The 22,581-nt window shown below is 42.4% G+C and overlaps 1 protein-coding gene and 1 long non-coding RNA gene across 2 annotated transcripts in view; one reads left to right on the top strand and one right to left on the bottom strand.

Moving 5' to 3' along the window:
* Nucleotides 1–13,175, bottom strand: part of PHACTR3 (phosphatase and actin regulator 3) — a 100,866-nt gene extending 87,691 nt beyond the window's left edge. Inside the window, exon 1 of the mRNA XM_069034225.1 lies at nucleotides 13,014–13,175. Within this exon, the coding sequence (XP_068890326.1) occupies nucleotides 13,014–13,116 (103 nt within the window). The 5' untranslated portion in view covers nucleotides 13,117–13,175. The remainder of the gene's footprint in view (nucleotides 1–13,013) is intronic.
* A 639-nt stretch (nucleotides 13,176–13,814) lies between these two features.
* LOC138121050 (uncharacterized) lies at nucleotides 13,815–21,381 on the top strand. Its single transcript, XR_011156064.1, has 6 exons — nucleotides 13,815–14,191; nucleotides 14,304–14,439; nucleotides 14,521–14,697; nucleotides 16,863–16,954; nucleotides 17,354–17,463; nucleotides 17,644–21,381. It is a non-coding gene; the product is annotated as an uncharacterized lncRNA (long non-coding RNA).
* The last annotated feature ends 1,200 nt before the right edge of the window (nucleotides 21,382–22,581 follow it).

Consider the following 22,581-nt stretch of genomic DNA (forward strand, 5'->3'; position numbering starts at 1 on the left):
TTTGTTTTGTGCACAGGTGGATGCTCTATGAGAAATGAGGGAACAAAAAATTGAGCTTTAGGAGGTGTAATTAAAAATTTCACAGCAGCAGTCATGAATCTAACGTTTGGAACATGTCTTGGATGTTTAATGCAGTGGAAGGACTTCATTTTTGTGATTCCTCTGAAGATGGGATTGCTGATTTCTGGTATCAAGGGACTGTAAGATCTGACTTGAGGCTGTAAGGCAGGAAATCAGCACTGCCATGACAAATTTTGCCGATTTTAGTATGTATTACTTCTTATTCTCAGGAGGATCTTGCAGCACCAGTTCTTTGACCACTTCTTCACAAATCCATTTATCTGCAAGACCTGAGCATGCCTGAACTTTGGCTCTCTAGCCCTTGCCCTTGCTCTGAGCTTATCAGAGTCCCTCGCTGCTATCAGCTGAGGGACTCACAGTGCTCTGACTCTGCAAGAGACAGGAGCCCTTGGAGCAGTCACCCACCATTTTCATGACTCAAAGCCAACACCTGTAAGGCTCCTTGGAAAAGCATTTGAGAGCTGTTATAACAGAAAAGCAGGATTGATGTGGTGAAACAGCTTCCAAAAAGCTGCCGACCACAGCAAAGTGAAGCAAAAAGGCAGCCGCTCACTCCAGCTATACAGACCTTGCCTGTGGCCCTGCTTTCAACAACTCAAGATGCAATTACACATCTATTCACCACCACTGCAGGTGCAAGCTGAGCAACAGCATGAGTATAAATGTGTGTGGGTGTGCAAATGCCTCATTATGGTGATTTGTTAGCACAGTGAGTGATGCTTTGTGTCCAATGAATGTGTAAATTAGGTGCTTAGCTTACTTGAGTAAAAAAACATTTAACTTTGCCTCCCTAGCCCATCCCTCTTGACATTGGAAAAGGAAGTCTCATTCCTTGTCAAAGTAGCAGCTTCCATCTAAAACCTAACCCAACTTTCTTGTGCTGTCCTTGGGTTTCTAACAATGAAGAGAAGTGAATCTTGAGGAATTAGTCGTGTTGAATCGTATCTTAATCACATGCCTGATATGCTCTTATGCAGCATTAGAGTAAGAGGCATCACATCTTGTGTTGTCATTTCTGGGACAGAAAACTGGGGCTGTTGGCTGGGTTTAAATCATTTCTGGCATTAACGAGATTCTGACCAGAGGCTTTATTTCATGTTAAGGATCTGCGCTGCATTATTTCCTATTATATCGCAATACATTGCAAAGGAACAGCTAAGTTACCAAGACTAATCCTTTAAGTCTTTCTTTCTTTACAATGTCAGACAAAGCAAGTCTATGCCATATTTCTGTAATCTCTCTTGTATTATGAGAATATTATGATCTATAACAACAAAATCTCTAAACTGCACGATTCCCGTCGGCTCTAATATGCTTAGTCTTGTTTCTTTCTGTCAGAAAAGATATTTCTAAGTCCCTGTGATTTCGTTTTAACAGATAATATCTGGTTAAAAATCAGATTATTAATGTAAAGCAGGAAAAAGAACTTTTCTTGTGTTTAAAAAATTAGTATTTCTGATAAACCATGATGTAATACCTAAAGTCCTCCTCTTCCTTCAAGAAACTACTTTAAATGAAAGTTAGTTTTGAAGCTACTGCCACTTTTTCCCCACTTGGATATGTACATTTAGATTAATCTGTTGAAAAGTAGATTTTGTTCCCAGACAACTTTACAGCAGCTACCAAGATCTAAAAGAGATTTCTGCAATGCTCTGCTGGCAAATTGCAGGGGAATTTCTTGAGGGAGGGAGGTGAATTGGAATTAAAAACTAATTAATTAAACCCACCAGAAGTAGCTTTCCATTTCTTTTTATAGGATGAGAAAATAAACTTTAAAATATATATGAAGTGTATCCTCCTTCTGAGAGATCTGTCCTTTTGGATAGAGTGAAAACATCATCCCATACTTTCTATTCAGAAAGTGTGAGTTTATTTCTCTGCTGGTATTTTATGATGTTTAAGCCACTAAAATTATATTCCGTAACTTAACTCTTTTATAATTATTTCACTAGAGCAGCCAGGCAAACCATGATCTGAAAATGCATAAGCTCATGGCACTGCCAAATGTTTGGGTTGGGGAGGTTGGGGTTTTTTTACTGTTGGGTTTTTAAAAAAAGCTACTGCAAAATATGTCTAAAATCCTAAAAAAAAACCAGGTGACTCAACAATATTAAATTCCAGGGTGCAAAGCAGAATAGATTTTCTGCAGGTGCATAACACAAATAGCTGATTATATAAAATATCATCTCCCAAATAAGAGAGATGAGTAATGCCCCAGGTCATAGTGCAGCTTTTTTAGAAGAGGTTGGTAGAACTAGAGACCCTTGACATGTTGGAATAAAGCCTAGAAGTTGTGTTGTGAGAGCAAGAGTGAGAAAAATATAAATGGAACAAGTTATTGAAAACAGCCTCTCCTGGGATTTTGCTCCCAGGGCCTTCTTTCACAAACAAGGGCTGTTTAACCGCTTCATCTCCCGTCACCCACAATAACTTTGGAGCTCACTGGCAACTTTCAGCAAAGGGTGGAGGTGATGAAAAACGACACCAGTGACCCTCTAAAGTGCTACCCATAGGAAGAGCCTGAGTGTGAGGTCAGGTTTGGTTCCACACCAGAGCACCCCCAGGAGAGCTGCTGCTGCGAGGCCCTTAAGGGAGGAGTGTTCACTCGGCCTGACACTTCATTAGACAACAGAGGAGCCAATCTGAAGTCCTCAGTCATAAATGAGATTTTTAACAGTTTAAGATTGAACTGAGGACTGAAAATCCTGGACCTGGAGGAAGGCCAGCTTTGTTGGCTTCTCTGTTGTTACAGCAGTTAACACCCATCCTATTTCCACAAGAATTGTCTGGGAAAAAGGCCTCTGGAGCAGGAGCTGCTGAATCTGCTAAGGCAAAAGAAAAGAACTAGCTACTAGAATGAACTCAGACTGGATGGCAGGAAAAGAACTGTAGAGAAAACAGACTGAAAAGTAAAAAGAAGCTGCAACAAGGTCACCCTGTCACATGAGGACAGGAGAATGTATGGAGGCACCAACCCAGTGAGATAAGAGGAATGCCAGTCTTCCAGACCAGTCTATGTTGCCTTCAGTGATACTTCCTTGGACTGAAGAAGAGAGATACAGGATAAATTTCTATTAGTTAGGGCCCCTTCTTTTCATTCATGCATAATATTCTGGATTTTTGAAGGACACGGCTTTGTATTTCTACATGTTAAAATCATCTCTTTTACTTGGCTTCCTTTCAGTTTATTCTTCTGGTTGAATTACAGCAGCAAATGTACACCATAACACTAAGAAGTCTCTTTGCTATCCATCTTGACAGCTGTAGTTTACATTCCCTATGTTTGCCTTAAGAAAATCCACATCTGATTATGTCATCTGTTAAGTTCACGACTGCTGCAAGGGTTCAAGGCACCAGCCTCGGGCAGTGGCTGATATTTGCTCCCATTACAGATCAAACAGAATCAAGGGTTTAGTGAGGATAGGCAGTTTTTGTATCCCGCCATTCCATCCTGAATTGGTATCAGGAGTTTACAGCAAAATAGGACATTCTCAGGAACCTCTGGTATGTTCCCAAATGTAGGAGATTCCCAGGTGGCAGGAGTTCACTTATGTTCCTCACTTGCAGGAAGATGTGTTATTAAGTTCTCCACAGTTAAGTATCTCCTGTGAAACCTGAAGTGATACTCACAGTTTATCTCAGTTCTGATTTTTCATTAATTTTCTTGAGTTAAACTTTATTTATATAGTTAAACATTTAAAACTTACGGTGGGCAAGCAGAGAATTTGTATGAGTCAAAGACTAGGCTCCATTTTCTTTTTACTAGAGCTTTCTCTGCCTAGTTGGTAGTCTAATGTGAGCACATATTCCCTCCTTCTAGGCACTGTAACATAGAGCAAAGTCAAATGAGCAACTGTCATGGAAGGCAACATTTAAGCTGAAGTTAAGCTGAAGTGCTGTATCTGAAAATAGGATGTTTTTCTCCTTGAAACTTCTGCAATCCCAGAAAGCTGCTACGCAGTCTACATAGCTGCTTTAGTTTAAAAAAAAATTACATTTTTTTCTTCTATCCTAAATGCAGAGCTTACAAAATTACAGAAGTCCCATCTGCAAAGCATAAACTTCAGAGAAACCCAATTAAGTCAGTGTTGCATACACTATCATGTTCGCTCTATTTAAACATTCCACACAGATCCATCTCATTCATGATGGAACAATTAAAAAGGAACTTGCAGGAGCCAAGAAACTCTCTTGGAGGCTGATTTCCACTCAGGCTCTGTCTGAGCTCCCCAAGACAGCAGGACTGGTCCAAGATGCTGAGCAAACCTGCCCAAAGCATCAACCCTTGTGGCTGTTATTTGAAGGCAGCACAGGAGACTGACCCTGACTATTTCATGTGGAATTCATGTGTGCTCCTTCAGCCACCCTTCCCTTTGCTCCCAGCCTGTCCCAAGCTTCCAGCCCCTGACAAGAACACTGGCCCAGGCTGGACACACCTCGGTCCTGACTCAGTGCAGCATTTCTTACGTTCTTTTAAGCATAAAAGCCCAAGTCTTGGTGCAGGCTGTTTAGTTGAGAGATGAGATGCAGAGTTCTGAGAGCAACTGAATGAAAAGTGACAGCCATTCCCAGCAGATCAATATGGACAAGGCACAGGGAAGACTGCATGGCCTGAGGGATGGAGCAGCCCTCAGAAAGCAGTGAAGGCTTCACTGGTTTGATGTAATGCAGTGATCTATGTCCACTTGCTGGTTATGCAGCAATTGAACAGTTTGAGGATGTTAAAAAAAACTAAATTAGATTAAGGAAATTAACACACGAACTGTCTCTTCATTATAGGAACAATTCTGAAGTGCTTTATGCATAAGGACAAGCCTTCCTTCAGCTGTAACCACAGGTCCACATTCCTGACCCAGAATATTGCTGTACTACAGAAAGCAGGATAAGATACCCTTTGATTCAGATCATCTTACTGAAGTATTTATGCAGACTCAAGCACGGAGCTATTGACCTGTGTTAAGTTGCTATATGATGTTCTCTCTGGGGCATGTATAAATTGCGTATACATTAGGCCATAAATCTACTTGAATTTCAAACAAAAGTATGGGATTTAATGGGCACAAAGAATCCATTGTATTAGCATCCAAATTGGCTACATTTTGAAGCAAAATCAAGGTATCATATTTAGTTTTACTTACTCTTGGTATTTATAGACCTGACCTGCTTAAAGAAGCGAGGGCAATTAATTCTATGTATTAAATTTTAAAATTACAAAGCCATAAATTTGGTTTAAAAACCCCATGTTATAAATAAATAAATGGTGTAGCCCATTCATTAGAGAAAGACTTGGGCAGTCTTGAAACAGCGTTCCCAAATTAAAGATTTTGGGAAAAATTAACACTGTTACTTAACTACCCACTAAAATATCCAGTTACATTTCCAGATAAACATGACTCCCAGCATTATGTAACTCATTCCATTTCCAAGTGTGGTGCAAACATTAACTGAATGAATAATCTTAAACCATCTTCATTCATAGCTAAGGTGTGAAGATCTTTTATTATTTAACAGACATGAGTTTCTCCTATTTGCACAGAAAAGCAACTACTTGTGTGCACAAGTTATTAGGTGTGCAAATTAGGTCTGAGTTCTTTTACTTAAGATTTGCAATTAAACTTGAGATTTTCTTTTATTTTAAAAGAAAGCCTGAATTAAAGAGTCAAAGGTAAACATAAAAAACCACCAGGTATTTCCAATATGATGACCTCAGTCTCATAAATCCAGCCTAGGTTTTGATGGTATATAATCAGTATTTCCACTTCTTGGATAAAGAGGTTTTAATGGTTTAAGTGTCTTTTCAGCAACACTCAGACTACCTGTCAACTTGGGATTTAGAAGAAAAGACAACTTTAAACCACTTTTTCCCCCATTAAAGCTCTGTATTTCCTTTACAGAACTCCAAAGTTTGGCTAAATACAAATCTCCAAACACTGGGAACACTCAAACCCTGGAAAAGCCTAAAACCTCCCCTCAACATGAATAGCATACTTATTAACTGACCTCATTTAATTTCTGCTAAAGTAGCACTAAAACATAACTTCACCAAGCTCTCTCTTGAATCCCAAAATATAAACTGAGCATCAGTAAGTAAAATTCTCAGGCAACAGCAAAAAGCAGTTTGTGTTAAGTGTGCATCGTGTTGAGGAGTGTAATGATACCCCACCACTGACACAAATTATATGTACAGGACCAACATTGGGCATTTGGAGCAAGAGAATCCATGCCCAGGAAGTCCCACCTGTGCAGCTTCCTGGGTACACTGCACCCATTCTCCTCTCCAGACCTGGAGAGATCATTCTCCCCTCCTGGAAAATGCTGGAGCAGAGCTGCCATGTGTGAGAGGAGTCGTGTGCCAGGGACAAGGGCTGCTGGGGAAAGAGGGAACTCTCTGCTGCAGGACACAGAAAAAATGGGAGTTCTGTGCTTTCAGGGAAGTTTCTCTGCATCACAGGGACTTGGGGTCCAGTTAGATCAGACCAGCAAGGGACTGGGAATTTGATGAGGAAGAAAAAGACCTTCTCAAAAGCACAGTGGACCATTTCTTAAAATATAACTCCCATTGTAGTACTTGGTAATATGGTGATGATTTTTCAGGTGCTATGTATTGAAAACCTCCTGCAACTCTGCATTCACACAAATAGCAAATGTTTTGGGAAGCTTTATAGGGCTTAAATTTGGATTTCAATGGAAAGGAAAATGGGATATTAACTAACAGCCTGCACATTTCTAGTCTCTACTGAGTATTTCTGAGTACAGTCCCCCTTAAGTGTGGAATAGTAACTTTGTGCAGGGAGCCCTTTGGTTGAATAGGAACTTTTGAGTGAGAGAATATCACTAAGTTTCATATACACAAAACATAGGGTTCAGTTACAAACTGGGGCAAAAGTATTGATTAGCTAATTTTGTCCATAAATTAATATAGAAAAGGACGTAGGACACCTGATAGAATTCTGTTTCAGAAGAAATATGATGCAGGGGAAACAAATTGTGTTAACAAAAAAGACTTGATAGAGAAAAATGAAATGGAAACCAAAGTCTTTCTGGTGAAAAAAAAAAAAACAAAAACAAAAACAAAAACAAAAACAAAAACAAAAACAAAAACAAAAAACAAAACAAAAAAAAAATACAAACCTTTTACAGGTGGCCTGGCTCAAGCATTAGGATCAAATTTGAAGATTCGTGCAACAACTAAAGACACCACAGATAAGCCTTTAAGTCCCTGATTTAAGTTGCAGTGATCTAAAGGACTGCAGAAGGATGAAGCAGCAGCCCAGATGACAGGCAGGGCACCCACAGCATCTCTCTCCATCCTCCCTCTGCTACCCATTTCCTGCATCTTAAGCACATGTTTGAAGTTAAGCACACACTTAGAAGATTTTCTGAATTATGGGCCTGGAATGAACAGACTTGTAGCAAAGATGACTCAAGCAGATTCAGAGAACTGGCACCAAGCTCTGTGGATTCCAGTTGTATTCCTGTTTGTCTTTGCCTTCCCTTCATACCAGCACCTGCAGCGCAAACCTACCATACTTGACTCTCAATATGCTTTTGAGTTTCCAAACCTCCCCTGCCAGTAGCTTCCAACATCACTGAGGTTACCAGTGTCCTGGTTAGGGGGAAAGCCCAGCTTTCCAATGGCTCACAGGCTCCTAACACTGCTCAAGACTCAAACTGAGCAATCTTGTTCAAGGAACAAATATGGCAGTAAGAGGAGTCAATTAAAATCTTTAGCAGCTAAATCACCCCTAAAATGTTAAGAGAAGACAATGATAGATATGGAATGGCACAGTCCACCCAGGGGAAGTTACAGCTTCAAAACAGAAGACAAGAAAGGAAAAGCCATATTAGAGAGTATTCCTATACCTGCTGTTTATTGCATCAGAACTTTCCCCAGCCGTTACTTGGACGGCTGATGTCCTTCCTCACGCTGCCTGTGAGGCTCTGCTGGCTTTCAGGTCGGCCTCCAACCCAAAGAGAGATGATGTAAAAGGAACAAAACACTTTAATTCTCATTTCAGCATCTCTTCTTAGCATCCTAGAAGAATACTCACAAGAATGCTGCCTGCTACAGGACTTTTGAATTATGAAAACTAGAAGCAGTGAGGAAAGAGCTTTAAGTCTTGTGCAGTTGTTCTTCCCTGGAGTTAATTCAGAGCACAATGCTGCTGATTACACGTGGTATCAATAGAAATAAAAAGGGAATTACTGTCTGGCATAGACATAACCATGTATCTCTGGAACAGCTACTCTGCAGTAGCTTTAACTTGTCAGGTCTTGAAGCACACCACACCAGAGTAGAGGCTGAGGAGCCCCCCTTCATCAAGCAGGAAGAAATTATGATGACAGAGCTGTTAACAACATCTAACACCACTGCCTGCACCACAACAGCTCCTTGCCTCGATACAGATCCTCACTGGAGGACAAGGAACACATGGTGGACCACTGGCAAGGTCTGCTGGAGAACTCAGTAATGCCCATCCTGAAAAAACACTCCTTAACTGCGTGGTGCCAGGAAGGAAAAGCAGCACACAGAGAGCAAAACGTGATGGCATCAATGTGTACTTACACAAATTCAAATGGATTATCCCAACATTAAGGGGGGGAGGGGGGTGACGTTTTCACAGATTGTCATGGTTGTCTGTATCTCCTCAAGTAATAGAGAGTTTTGACATGGTGTGTTCTTCTTCAGTCTGTGCACCCCTCCCTTTTATGATACAAATCAAATGAGATTGTCAATCTTCCCTGTGCCCTGTGACTGCTGGAAGGATATAATGAGAGCAATATTTTGGCTTCCTGCAACTGTCTCTCAAATACATGGTGATACTGAAATCTGTTCTCTTGAGACGCTCCTTTCTCTCTTGATCCTTATCTGGAAAGGTGGAGGAGGGGAAAGACATATAAGATAAGGAAATTCTTGACATCCCTGGAAGTGTTCAAGTTGGATGGGGCTTGGAGCAACCTTATGTAATCAGGTTAGGAAGGTGTCCATGCCTATGGCAGGAAGTTGGAACCAGATCATCTGTAAGGTCCCTTCTGACCCAAAGCATTCTGTGATTCTATGAATAAGATGAAATTCACTTGCTTAACAACAACCTGGCCTAGAGACAGCCTATAGTTAAGCAAGACATGTCTGTTTCCCAAACTGAGGACATATTCCTGTTTCAAGGCTTGCTCTCTCAGTGTGACAGTGAGCTTAAACAGAATCTAACATGAAGCCCAGTGTTTGCTGTACTACAGTAATTCTCATAAAATACTGCTCAGTGGCCATAAAATAGTTCCCTTAAATCACGGGCTGAAATGCATGATTTTATCTTAAAGGAGAGAATAAATAAGTGATCCAATTAAAGCAAAGAAATACTCATTCCTTCTTATCTTTCTTATACTATTTCCAGTATTCTCTACATTCCCAATAGGACCTCAATGCACCATTTAAATGCTGGAGGAAATCATCTCTTTGTCAGTAGAGCCTGATCTAAAGTCCATATTGTCTTCTTAGACCATGACTGTCATCTTAACTGATCACTGTAAGGAGCTGCTGTTTAATTAAAATTCCATGTGAAGGATCTAAATCAGTGAATTTGTATCTCTGTTTTGGAAAAAATAGCTATTAAATGTCCCTAGTCTTGTTTACTGAACACCTTGTTTATCTTATTTATTATAGGAATATTTGTAAGATTGTAGTGGCTTGTGGTAATTTTGTAAGTTTTTATATGTGATAAAATTCACTGTAGCCTGTAAAGATTACAGCTCTTCTAAATCAAGGTTATAAAATAGCTTTTCATTTCTACAGTGAATGCTTTGTGAGGAAAAGCACACTAGATAAAGGACTTTATCATGAAGCCTTTATTGTTCAAGGCTTGGAGTAATTGCAGCTTCTGCTGGCATTAGTCAGGACTGTGAGTGTGCAGAACTTCCCAAAAATCAGCATCTAAGGCTATTTGAACCAGCCAGTTACTGAGTTATTCCACGCTCTTGCTGGATGAAGACAGAGTCCTCTTTAAAAATGAACAAAACACAACAAAAACCTCACAAACAAACTTCAGCTCTGCTCTCAGATGGGGAAACTCCCTTTGACATTTCACCCAAGCAATAGTTCATCATAAAATTGCAAATGAAGGACTGGGAAGGTGAACCAACCCTCGCCATCTGCAGTGTGATCATCCCTTGGATCTGATGTTTATATTGCTCAGGATCAGCTAAAAAGGGATTATTTGGCCCAGTGAGAGCAGATTCTGAGACAGCCAGTGAGGCTCAAACCCCGCTGTGATGGTCAGGTATACTGGTTAAACTGGTGTTTCAGGAGGGAAAAAAAAATGAAGCATTGCATCACAGGATTTCCTTTGGACATACATGAAAATCTTTATGCTGCCAGCTCTACACTCTCAGCTATGGCACTGAAACTTCCATGCATAAAGCTGGGCTAAACAAAAAAATACTGTAATTGTACAGGTCAAGAAGAGGAATATAAATATGTCTTTAAACAACTCCACATAACCAGAAAAAATTTTAGAGTCCAGGGTGGCTTCATCTATTACCACATTTCCTACGTCAATATCCTTTCCTCAGCAGGCACAGCCAAATGAGTTGGTGCAGAATAATCCCTGACCCCATCACACATTCAAAAAGCTGTTCCAAAACAAGAGTGCATCTCCAGTAGGGATATGGCATCACTCAAATGCCAGGTAAAAGTAGGAATGGTTTTTGTAGTGATCCTACGGTTACGCCCTATTTTGGTATTGGTGTGTTTGTCTGTATAATTTAAACACATTACTTAAATGTTAATAAAAATTAATTTTGTTTTTAGATTAACAAAGAGTCCTACATGTTCACATTTCTCTACTTGGTTTGTCTGCAAGCAGGGTTGGGATGTAAACACAAACTTTGGACATATCATTTCCCACTCCTAAAGACTGTCTTTCAGCTTAGAGTCTATGGATGGTTAGGTTGGTATAATGATAATGATAAAATTATTTTCCAGGACAGTAAAATAACATAAATTGCAATTATGTCATCTAGCATACAGAATTCTTAAAATACTATAAATTGTATTCCAGACTTTTAAGTAGCCAAATGTATGAAATTGCTCATAATGATTACTCACAACACTGAAGGGCAAAATTTTATTTAAATTAAGCCATTTAGGTTCATTTTATTATCATCTGGAAGCATACAGATGTTCAATACTATTCGATGAACAAATTTAAAGCCTGAAAAGCTTACCAAACATGCTAATCCTACCACTGACTATACGTACCTACCTGGACAAAAACCATATGTATTTAACACCTTTTGTTTCTCTCCACATATTGTATGTAGAGCACAATACATAAAAGACACCTTCTCTTGCATTTCAGTAGAGCTTCTGCCATGCAATGGGGCACTGGCTGATCTGATGGAGTCTATATTAGGAGAAAAAATGGTCCTTGGTATTGACAGTTCCTTCTCCTAACAAAAAGCACAATAATGTTTATATCTTTGTCGATTTGTCGGACATGTTCTGCACTTTTTTTGTTGTGTATCTCACAAAGGCCAAAAGAATTAATTAGCAGAAAATAATCTAGAGGAATTAAAACTGAGGTTGCACACGCCTTCCTTTCATTAGTCACTTCTGCTTCCAGAAATCAAATGGCAGGAACATACATTCCTCTTTCAGTCAAGATTGCCCCTTTGGGAGTGAGTCGAGCAGTTCATGTTAGAAGAGTCCTTTGTTCCCTTCACTTAGGGTATCGGAACAGTTGGTAATCAGGGATAAATCATCCACTGTTTGCCTTAATTTAATTTGTATTTCACTCCAGACTAATGTGCTCAGAATTGCTTGATAAGGCAAACAAATAGAAGAACATAAAATAGATACAAATATTAATATCCTCATTGGCTCAGAAGGAAGCAATATAGCAGGTGTATGAATAGAGCCTGGAATATTTTATTTACTCAGTAATCTGAGAAAGGGGAGCAAAGTTCAACCCGAAATTGCATCCAGGGATTGTCTCCTGTAGGCTGATACTGCCTGACCCAAAACCTAAACCTGTTTCTAGGCTTAGAATTCAGTGTAGTGGGCAGTGACGATCAACACGCCATTCATTGTCTTTACGCTGTTTTGATTACTCCTTTCCTCATAAAGAAACCTGACAGCTCTTGTGTGACCATCATCTATTCAGGGAAACTGAGAGTAAACTGGCTCTTACCCTTTGCTTCCAGCTTGTTGTTGTGCCTTTCTGTGCAATCACATCACATCAAAGTGATGTAGCTATTTGTTTCTTTTTTTTTTCCTAAAGGTCTCAACACTGCTTAGATTCTGACAATCTGAAATTACTGAGTCACCACCAACAGACATTTAGAATTACTCCTCAAAGTGAAGTTAAGATGAAAACACCCTTAGCCATTGTTAAAGAAAAAAAAAAAAATCTAATCACAATATTCTATTTATATACTAACGACTGGGCTGTGTCCCCTCAGCACCACCCTCTGTGCCCACACTTCATAAGGAGATTACGCTTCTCCCTATGAAGTGAAAATTACCTTCTTGTGGGCAGAAAGCGTTTAATTATGACTCTGCTTCCCTTGTCTCCATGGCGATTCCATGCAAACAGCCTGCTTTATTAGCCCTCATTTCCCCCTCCCAACAAAAGTCATAAATTAGCTCTGCGGGAGCCCGGGTCGAGCGCTGCCGGCGGCCCCGGGGACCCCCGGCCGGCCAGGACCCGGCGCCAGCCGCGCCCCCCGCGCTCACTCAGCGCACGGGCGCCGCGATGGCGAAGGCGCGGGACGCGCTCCGCTCTGATCCCGTTTGGAGCTAAACCGCTGCACCATTTCGGCACTTACTGCAGGAAATATGTTCCCAATCCCTGCCCGCCCGTGGCGGACCGGCTCCCTGCAAATTGGCGGATGCTCCCGGCTCGCCCCGAGCGCCGCCGGGAGAGCGGAGCCGTTACCTGGGTGCTCCCCGGGGCCCGCGGGGTCGGTGAGGATGCTGGGGTCACTCTGCGACCTGCCTCGCGGGAGAAAGCAGCCGGTCCCTTCTTCCGATGCAGCCATGAGGTGGAGGGCGGGAAGCTCAGAGGAGGGGGGAGGAGGAGGCGCTCATGGAGCCGGCGGCGGCCGGGGGACAATGGGGACGGGGGTGCGGCGGCGGCGGCGGCGGGGCGTCAGCCGGGCAGGACCAGCCGCGGCAGCATCTTCCCCGGCGCCGTCGGCAGGGCTGCGGCGCGGCGCTCCGCCGGCTCCGGGCGCTCAGGGGGCAGCTCCGGGCGCCTCAGGGGGGTGGGCCATGCCGCCTGGCGGGGTGGGGAAGAGCCGGGGCGCGGGCCGCCGGCCCGGCCCCCCGCCGCCGCCGCCCCCTCCCGGGACGCCCCCCCGAGCGCCGCTCCCGGAGTCGCCTCAAGCCGCCGCGCTGCTGAGCGCATCCGTTGGAAAACATTGGGATTCTCCCATGGTGCCCCGCGAGCGCCCGCCTGACGTCACGGCGGGGGGGTGGGGTGGGCGCCGCACCTGCACTGCACAAAGGCGGGGGCTCCGCAGGTGCGCGGGGTCCCGCCCGCCCGGAGGCGTCACGGGCCGCGGGGAGGGGCCGCCCCGCTCCGCCCCGCCCCGCCCCGCCCCGCCCCACTGTGCGGGACCCGCCCGTGTTCCCCGAGCCCTCCCGCTGCTTGTCCCGTGCGTTCGGGCGCTTTGCCCCGCGGGAGGGAGCGGTGCGATCCCCCGGCACCGGGGCGGCCGCGGGCTCGGTGCCGCCGCTCGCTTCTCCCCCCGGGGCTGGCGGAGGAGGGTGTCCCGCGGGGCTTCCCCTGGGCAGGACGAGCGGGGAATCGCTCCGCGCCCGCCGGCACCCCCGCGCAGCCGGCGGGGCTGGGCTGGGGCGGGGGCCTCGTGGCAAAGGAGGTGTCTCACGGGGACCCCGCAGGAACGGGATGCTCCAACTCGGGCTGAATAGCTTGGTTGGGAATTTAAGGGGAATAACTGCTTTTATGGATTTTTATTTTGCTCCTGCCCATCCAGCGCAGGGTACCGGCAGAGGAGATGCTGGTCTGTGCCCGGTTTTCTGGAAGTTTTAGCCTGTAAAACCAGGGATGCTTTTTAATCACTCTCTGAGGAAAGTCCTTTAGAATGCTCGGTCAGTGCTTGCTGGGACTGTGGGTGTTCTCCCCTCGTGTTTTCTTTTCTGTTTTCAATAAATTATTTTAATTTTTTATTTAACTAAGAGTTGTCTCATTTCTCACAAGCAGGGCAGTGTTGAGGAGCCTGCTTTAAACTTTGCTTTTGGCTTTACATGAAACTAATGCTAAGAAATAACTCACCTCTTGGGCTGACTCAAGAGCAGTGGTTATACATGCAGCTGACCAAGTTCCTGTTGTGAGACAGGTACCAGTTGGCAAAATTTTAGGGATGAATACTTGCATCAGAAAATTTTCCATTAATGCAGTTTTTTATTCCCACACACAGGAGTACAGAATGCCTCAGGTTGGATGGAACCACAGCGGGGTCACCTGGTCCGATCTCCCTGCTCAGGCAGGGTCATTCCAGAGCACAGGGCTGTGTCCAGACAGGTCAAGAAAATCTCCAGTGAAGGAAACTACACAGCCTCACCTGCACAGCAAAGAAGTTCTTCCTTATGTTCAGGTGAAACTTTCTAAGCATCAGTTTTTCACCATTGCCTCTTGTTCTATTACTTGTCACCACTGAGAAGAGCCTGGCTCTGTTTTCATGTAAATATGTGGAAAACGTTTTGCTTCTCTTATATAAAGAAAATGGGGTTTGGCCATTGCTGAAAGCAGGGCAAACAATGCAGTTATGTGGGGTTATGTCTTTGTTGTGTTTGGGGGGATTTAACCCAAATCTATCACAGTGAGCCGTGTGCTTGCTGTTTTTCTTCAAGCAAGAATTTCAAAGTTAAACGTGTGCACACATCTGATCTAGGAGTCACTTTTGGGCTATGTGTCCCTGAGATTCAGTTAACTTACTGACCTTCTGGGGAAAGAAAAAAGCCTGTGGGCATGGATTTAATGGTGGAGGTTGATAAGAAAATTCATCCAAGATTCCATTTGAGGAAGGCCTGAGTGTGGCTGTTGGGGTGACGTCTGCCCGTGGCTGGGGTGAGCTGCTGCATCCAGCAGCGAGTGGGAATATTGTCCTGAGAACAGAACCTGAGCAAAGGGTTTAAAGTAAAACATCAAAGAGTTCCTGATCCAATGAGCAGCACTGTCCCTTCTTGCTGTGCATAAGGTAGATCCTAAGGAAAAAGAAGCGTGTGGTGGTTTAATCTGTGTTACCATGCAATGGAATACATTAAGGTGCCAAGTGAGATAATGAGCCAAATCTATTTTTAGTCCTAAAAGGAGAAGAAGTAGCAAGTTTTAAATGGTTTTTCTCTATATAGCTTTTAGGTCATGCTAGAAAATGCTGATGGTTTCTAGTGAATTCTCTGAAAGTCTGTTTGCACTAATCCATATAGCTGCCTTCTGAGATGAAGAATGACACTGATTTCTTGTTTAAAATGTAGGACTGAAAAGTTCCATATCAGATTTAAGCATTCATACAAGACTGAATATATTAAAATATTTTCAACCCAAGAAAGTATCTCCAAGACGTCCCTAGTAGCTATAGAAGCACAGAGGATGAGAGGGATGTATTTTTAACCAGCTCCCATACTGGTTGCCTCTGTAGAGGACACTTTTTAGGGTTCCTTTGGATTTAAAATGTTGTGTGGTAGAGTGCAGTCAAACAGGGCTGGAATCTGCCTTGCTGTTTTGACTTAGTTAAAGAGCAATTTCTCTCATTCCTGACAAACTAAGCATCAAGAGGCTCAGTCTCAGAATAAATCCCAGGTTGGTTTGTGCCAGTTGATGGAGCTGCCCCTGGACCTTGCTCTTTCCAAATGAGCCATCATCATGTTGGGGAGAAGGGGTGCCAAAAGAAAATATAATTGTATGCAATTATTTAAATTTATGTTGCTAAATAATATCTCCTGTTAAAAGTAGGATTGTCTGCACATCTTTTACTTTCAAATTTCATAGATGATGATGATGTATCTATGGCACTTTGTACTTCCTTACCTTAAAGCAGGCTCTGAATTCCTTCTGAGGCAGGGCTTTGGAGAGGGAAAAATAAATGTGAGGCAAAGTCTTGTCTTCATGTTGAAGGACCAGCACCAAAAGGAATGGAGCCTTTAAACAAAAGTAAATAGAAGCTGATGGAGGCAGGCACTAACTAATGTATTCCAAGTATACTGAATTGTAACTCTCTCTGAAATTGAATGAAATTGGAATGAAAATAAGCCTGGTTCTACCTGTGGGTACAAAGCACCTGAAAAATTGTCCTCAAGTTTCCATTTACTACTTCATATGATTCTGTGTCACAAATAAAACTATTTGCAGGATCAGAGTGACTATTAGTAGAAACATGACTCTCCTTTTGTTTGGTTTATTTTCTCACTGCAGCAGTCTTGTGGTAAACAAGTTTCCAGCATTTTCCCGGAAAGTGCAATGATCTGATCTCTTTAGTTATTTCTCAGAGGATTTCTAGCCCTTTATATTTATGATGAAATTTTTCTACCTTAGTAGCAGATATCTCTGCAATTGGCATCTATTCAGTTGCAGGAAAATACTTCTTCAAATGAAATATCCACACAAGGAACATACTTTTTTTTTAAATTTTATTTTGATGCATAGTCCACAGCCAAGCCAACACATGTCCATTTGATCTGACTTTCCTTGATATTTATTTTTTTTAAATGCAACTATATAAATGGTATGGATGATTTGCTTCGTTTGTTTTCTCTCTGACAGACAGCTGAAGGCCTGTTGTATGAGCTGGTTATATAAAGAGAAATCCAAACTTGTATTAGAAAGGAATGATCCTCTGGGGAGAGAGAAAAGAGGTGAGTCATGTCAGTGCTGTTTTTCTCGAATCAGCAGAATATTAAACAGCCTCATTTTCCTTAATCTGAAGCCTACATGTGATCTCTGAGCACCACTGATGTGGGGGTTTTGTGTTGTTATTTAGAAAAATGAATTCAGGGTACATTTGGATTGACAGTATCAGCTTTCATGTTCAAATTGTTTTGATGACCAAGGCACAAATAGCCTGGCTAGGAGTTGTTTTCTTAGATGAAGCAACAGAAAGCATTTGTTCTGCTGCTTGTGAGTCTTAACCTAGTTTTTGAGATTTTTATGCCAGCTTGTTGTAGCTCAGCATGCTCACCGTAACAGAGGTGAGCATTCCCATGCTCAAGAAGCTCTTGCCTCTATTTACTTTGTTGGGGTTTTTTTCCTCTCAGATGCTTTCTTTGTAAAGAGGACACGGAGCCTATTTTGAGCCTTCGTTTGTCAAGACCATAAATGCATGTCACTGAGAAGAGATAAAATATCATCCAGCAGTCACAACTTTGTGAGTACAAAGACTTGAGATGCGTCTTCTCCAAAGTACTACTACAGAAAGCAAATAAAAAATGAATAAGCATCAGGGGCTCATTTATTGGGGGCCTCATGTGCACATTGAGTATCTCTGACAGTCAGGAGCTATTCTAGCAATGGCTCAGCTGATTTTCACATTTGCTTTCCTTCACAGTTCCAGTGCTCACTCCCATTTTACAGGTGAAGGAACAGGAAAGGAAGAGGCCTGGAAAACTGTAAAGGAGGGTCCTCAGCTCAACTCTCTGCCCTGACACACAGCTCTGCTCACATCCTTCTATGCTGTGATGATAAGCAGGGGAACCTCTACTCTTATTTCAAATTATGCAGCCTATAACAGTAACAGCCCCATGTGTGGGGAGTGAACTCGTATGTGCAACATGCCAAGGCCAGCAGAGAGCTCCAGGGATGTGGTCACTGAGCACTGTAATTGTGCATGAGGAGCAAGGAAAAGGCAGCTCTGTGCCATCACTGGAGGATTCCTGAGGTTCTGTTGAAGCCAGCGAGGTTCCAGGTGATGTGCCACATAAATGCTGTTTGTGCCAGTTTGAAGGGATGAATCTCATTATCCTCTCAGGTTTCTTGTTCCCCTTAGGCTGCGGGAAGTCTGAGGAGAAGGGATGTATATGTAAATTCCACTGCAGGTCCAAATCTCCCTCCCCTTCCCACATTTTGGGGAATTAATATTCTTGTATATGGAATATCTTGGTTTTTTACACGCCCTGTGTTCTTAAGAAGGCACGTGGCCAGAAGTTCCTTATTCTCGCTTCCATCCCCAAAGTATTCCATGGTCTCAAATACCCAAACCTACAAAAAACTCCAGATATGCAGGGTCTGAAAGCCTTTTTTGGGGGTAATTGAAACCCTGCAAGCTCTATGAATGAATATAGAAAAACCCAATGAACTGTTTCTTGTTACATTTATAACATCAGTCCTGCAGGTTCTAGAATTCAGGGTAGTAAAAATAGCTCCAAGAAACTGCTGTTGGTTGTAAATATAAAAGAATGCAGAGTAAGATGCCAGACTTTTTAAATAACTATTTGGAGCACTTAAATTCCATTTGGAAACAAATTGCCTCTGAAAAAGAAAAACCTCTGATTTTCTTTGCAAGTCTGTGTTTTAGAAGCAATGCAGCTCATTTTTGCCTCAGAGATAAGTTTGGATAACTTGTAGCCTGATCAGAGATGTCATTTCTTTTTATTATGTATTGCATTCAGACAGTACATTCAGATTCAGATCTCATCTTGTTGCCAAATCTGGAATAATTTTGACATATAAATTTTTCAAATTAATTCAAACAGTGAAGATCATTCAGTTGTCAGCAGAGGTGGAAAGGGAAAAGTGGTGCTCTGTGCTAATTAGATGAGAGCTGATGAGTCTTTGATGTAGGGTTGCAGGACAAAATCCTGATTCCACTCATGTTAGTACGTTTCAACATTTACTTCAATGGTATTTTGTTATTGTCACTCCATTTTTTGTGTAAGACAGGACTTCAGGTGATATTTCACACTCTGACCACAATACACAGCTGTTGGAGAGTTAAAATACTTTTGGGGCCAGTGACACATGAAACAAGTGGCTGTGCTTCCTTCAGGAGGTCACAGTTTGCAGTTCTTTGGGACCCGAAATCCAGTGAAGACCATAATAATCAGGATTTATGAGCATCTCTCAGAAGATACAACCTCAGTTGGGCTTCAAGTCATGGAAGGAAATATAGGAAGTCTAGACCTGATCAGCAGCTGAAGACAAGAGAATGAAAGATCAAATTACTTGGAACTCCCAATAAGCAAGGTCCAAGTTAGCAGAGCAGTTTCTGTTCTGAGACTGAAGTTGTGCATTGCATGACAGCCCAGGAGTCATGGCCAGCACTTCCAGGTCTCATACTCAGGGAGCTGCAGTGAGAACTGATTTAAAGCTTGAGGTTTGAGCTTCCCCTGGGAGAAATGCTGTGGTGACTTTGTGCTACATATTCATTCTTCGAGTGCTCCTGTGTGTTGGGTTTTTATCTGCCTGGACACACTAATCTTTGGGGTGGTTCTGTCTATTCAACTTCCTGCTCACCAACTCCCAAAACAAGACTTGGGAAGGGAAGCTGAACAGCTACCAATAAATTTCTGGAATTTCTAGTTTAATTTTAAGGAAAACGAGGACTTCGTGCCATTCCTACACAGTAAAGTTACTGCTCCCTCAGAGCTGAAGGATTTATGCAGTAGTTTGCATCCTCTTTTAGGCAGAATGTGGATGTGCAGCAAGATCACTGCTGGGGAGGCTGTGCTTTGCTCTCTTGCAGATGCAGTGAGTCATCTGAGAAACCATTCCTCAGCAAAAACCCAGCTAACTTGGTTTACTTTTTAAGTATCGTTTTTTTGGCCAGTTGTGGACGTTGCCATGGCAGCAGGATATCTTAGGTCGTCCCCTCCCCTCTGGGCTGCAGCTCAGTGTGCTGTTTTAATGCCATCTTGCTGTGAGCTTTGGAAGGTCAGGCTGCTCAGCAACTCCATCACAACTCCCTTCATGGACAGAGGCAGTGGTTGTTTTTCTAGGAACAGCCCTAACAGCAAACCTTCAACCTGCAAAGTTATCCCAGGACAGAATTAGATGGATCTTCTGTTCCATGACTTCAAGGCTGGAGATGGACACTGTCATAAACAAAGTCAGAACAACGTAATCATGGAATTTTCTGTGCTGTTCTATTATAAAAAACATTCTGCCAGCCTTGCTTCCAACCAGCCTAGACTGTAATGAGGTGAACACCTTCAGACTCTGCATTTTGGAAATAAATCCTTCAACATCTTTGTCCAACAAGTAAAGTGCAGACCTTGCCTGGCAAATTCTTCCAGTCAAGTCCAAAATCAGGTGGTTGCCACAAAGAGTCCCTTTGTTTCACGTGTCCCTAACATGTGCCTCTCGTTGTTATACAAATGTATCCTCTTAGGGCTAGACACAAAAAAATGCATTGCAAAGGAATTCCCAACATCAATTTAACATAATCTGTGATCCACACAGGTACTTTAAACCTTTCTCTCCTACAAATCATTCTGCAAGACCAAGTCCTTCCAGTTTTGAGGTTCAGTTGCACAACTAGATTTTGTTTTTTATTAACATGTAGTGTAAAAATGTTTTATTCTAACCCAATACAGAGACTTGGAACACAATTTTTTGTTAAATATGCAATTAATTATGTACATGAATGACTGCTTAGAAATCTTGCTTGTTATCTGTAAGCCTGTGTGTTGTATGGAGATGGATGTTCATGCAGCTAAGGATTGTATGACCCCGTGGTATTTATAATTAGGTAATTATACCCTTGCTTAATGAACTAGCAAGCAGGGGTTTTTGCTGATGTTGTTTTTCCCCTCTCCTAGAAAGTGGAAATAAATCCAATTAGATCAGTCAGGGAAGATGCCAGTAAGTTTGCTTCTTCCAAATCGTTCAGAAGTCATGAATTATTTTAACATTTAGTCTTCTTTCTCCCTTGGCTTCGTGGCTGTTACAGAAATTCTGTTTATTAATGCATTACGAACCGAAGCCATCAAAAGCAATCTCTCTCTCCATTTGTGAGGATCTTCTATATGTGCATCTGAACGGCACAGTATGTACTTCTGAAATTTTCATGTGGGCTCTGACTGGATTCCCTGAGTAGAAGATCGGGTGACACTACAGGAATGTCACAGCCTCTGCATTCTACCCAGGGCAAGTGTCATCTACATGATGTTTACAGAGATTTTTCCAGTTCTGGAAAATGCAGTTCCTGGGACCAGGTTTAGCTCCATTTTCTATTACTGTTGGGTTTTAACCTGCATTTTCCTATCCAGGGCAATGAGGAGCTCTGCTTAAGACCATAGGGAGCTCTATTTAATTATCATTGGCAGCCTGCAATCCTTTGTGCTGTCAAGGAAATCCTGGAGCTAATGGATGGTACTGAAAACCCCTGGTAGTGGTTTTACACTCAGCAATTTGTTCTTTATTTAGCTGAGTAAATGTCTGATGGAGCTGAGAGAATCCACTGAGGAAACGTTGCTGGACAGAGGAAATTCTTGATGTAGCTATCCTAGGAATTAATTTATTATCTTAAAGGGTAATTTTGCCAGCTATCCTTTACTTATGCATCTGAAGTAACAAATATCAACGGACAGTTTTATTAGTGGTAAGACAATTTACAAAAGCAGTGTAACCTGGCAGTGGTTATGAAGTGTGTCACTTACTGTGGGCAGAGCATAATTGTCTCTGCACAGATGGCTTTATACCAGCACTGATGGCCTCAGGCTTGGTTTATGAATTGTGTTTTAAGCACAGTGAGAGAGTTTTAATAGCCCAAAATAGGCACCCATTTTGCAACAGGCCTGTCTCAACTGCAAAGTCCAGATAGGGCAGAAGGGAATGGTTTTCCCTTCACCTTTTGTAGGATGAGGAAGAAATCTGGCACAGCTGGAGTTTGTTAAAGAGTCAGAAGGTGCCACTTTTTGATACCAACTTGTGAGACACCTCATACACTTCATCATCATCAAATGTGTTAAATTTATTCCATGTAATTTCAAGCACATCAATATTTGCAGTCCTGTTGTGGAATTGAGTCCTTAGGGAGGAGCAAGCCCTGGGCAGTGCAGACAGCTAATGCAAACACAAGTGCCTGCTCTCTCCCTAGGCAGTCGTGGTTGACTACAGGGGCAACCGAATATTTTGATAATTCTATGTATTTTTAAACTTCCAGTGCAGCCTGCAGAGGTTTTTTGACTAGCAGCCACTAGAGAGCACTACGGGATTGTCTCTTTTCCAAAGCAGGGTGTGGTGAACTACGATGTGAAAGGCTTTTTCCTCATTTCTGGAGAGTCCTATTGTGTTCTGTACAAAATAGAGGATATTAAACCAAGATTTTAGCACCTCTGGCATTTTGCTTTACACAATTATTATTCATGGTGGCTTCTCTCCTCAACATGTAATTCTCACTCAGTAGAGTTTCTCTGTGATCTGTAATGTAGCCAGGAAAAGTTCCCTATAGTAATTAATGTCTGGGCTATTTTTACTGTAAGGCTGAATGATGATGCTTTCCTGCCTGCTGCACAGATAACCTTGGAGAATCTGGTTCTGCTTTAGC

The sequence above is a fragment of the Aphelocoma coerulescens genome, chromosome 20, assembly GCF_041296385.1.
Source record: "Aphelocoma coerulescens isolate FSJ_1873_10779 chromosome 20, UR_Acoe_1.0, whole genome shotgun sequence".
Lineage (NCBI taxonomy): Eukaryota > Metazoa > Chordata > Aves > Passeriformes > Corvidae > Aphelocoma > Aphelocoma coerulescens.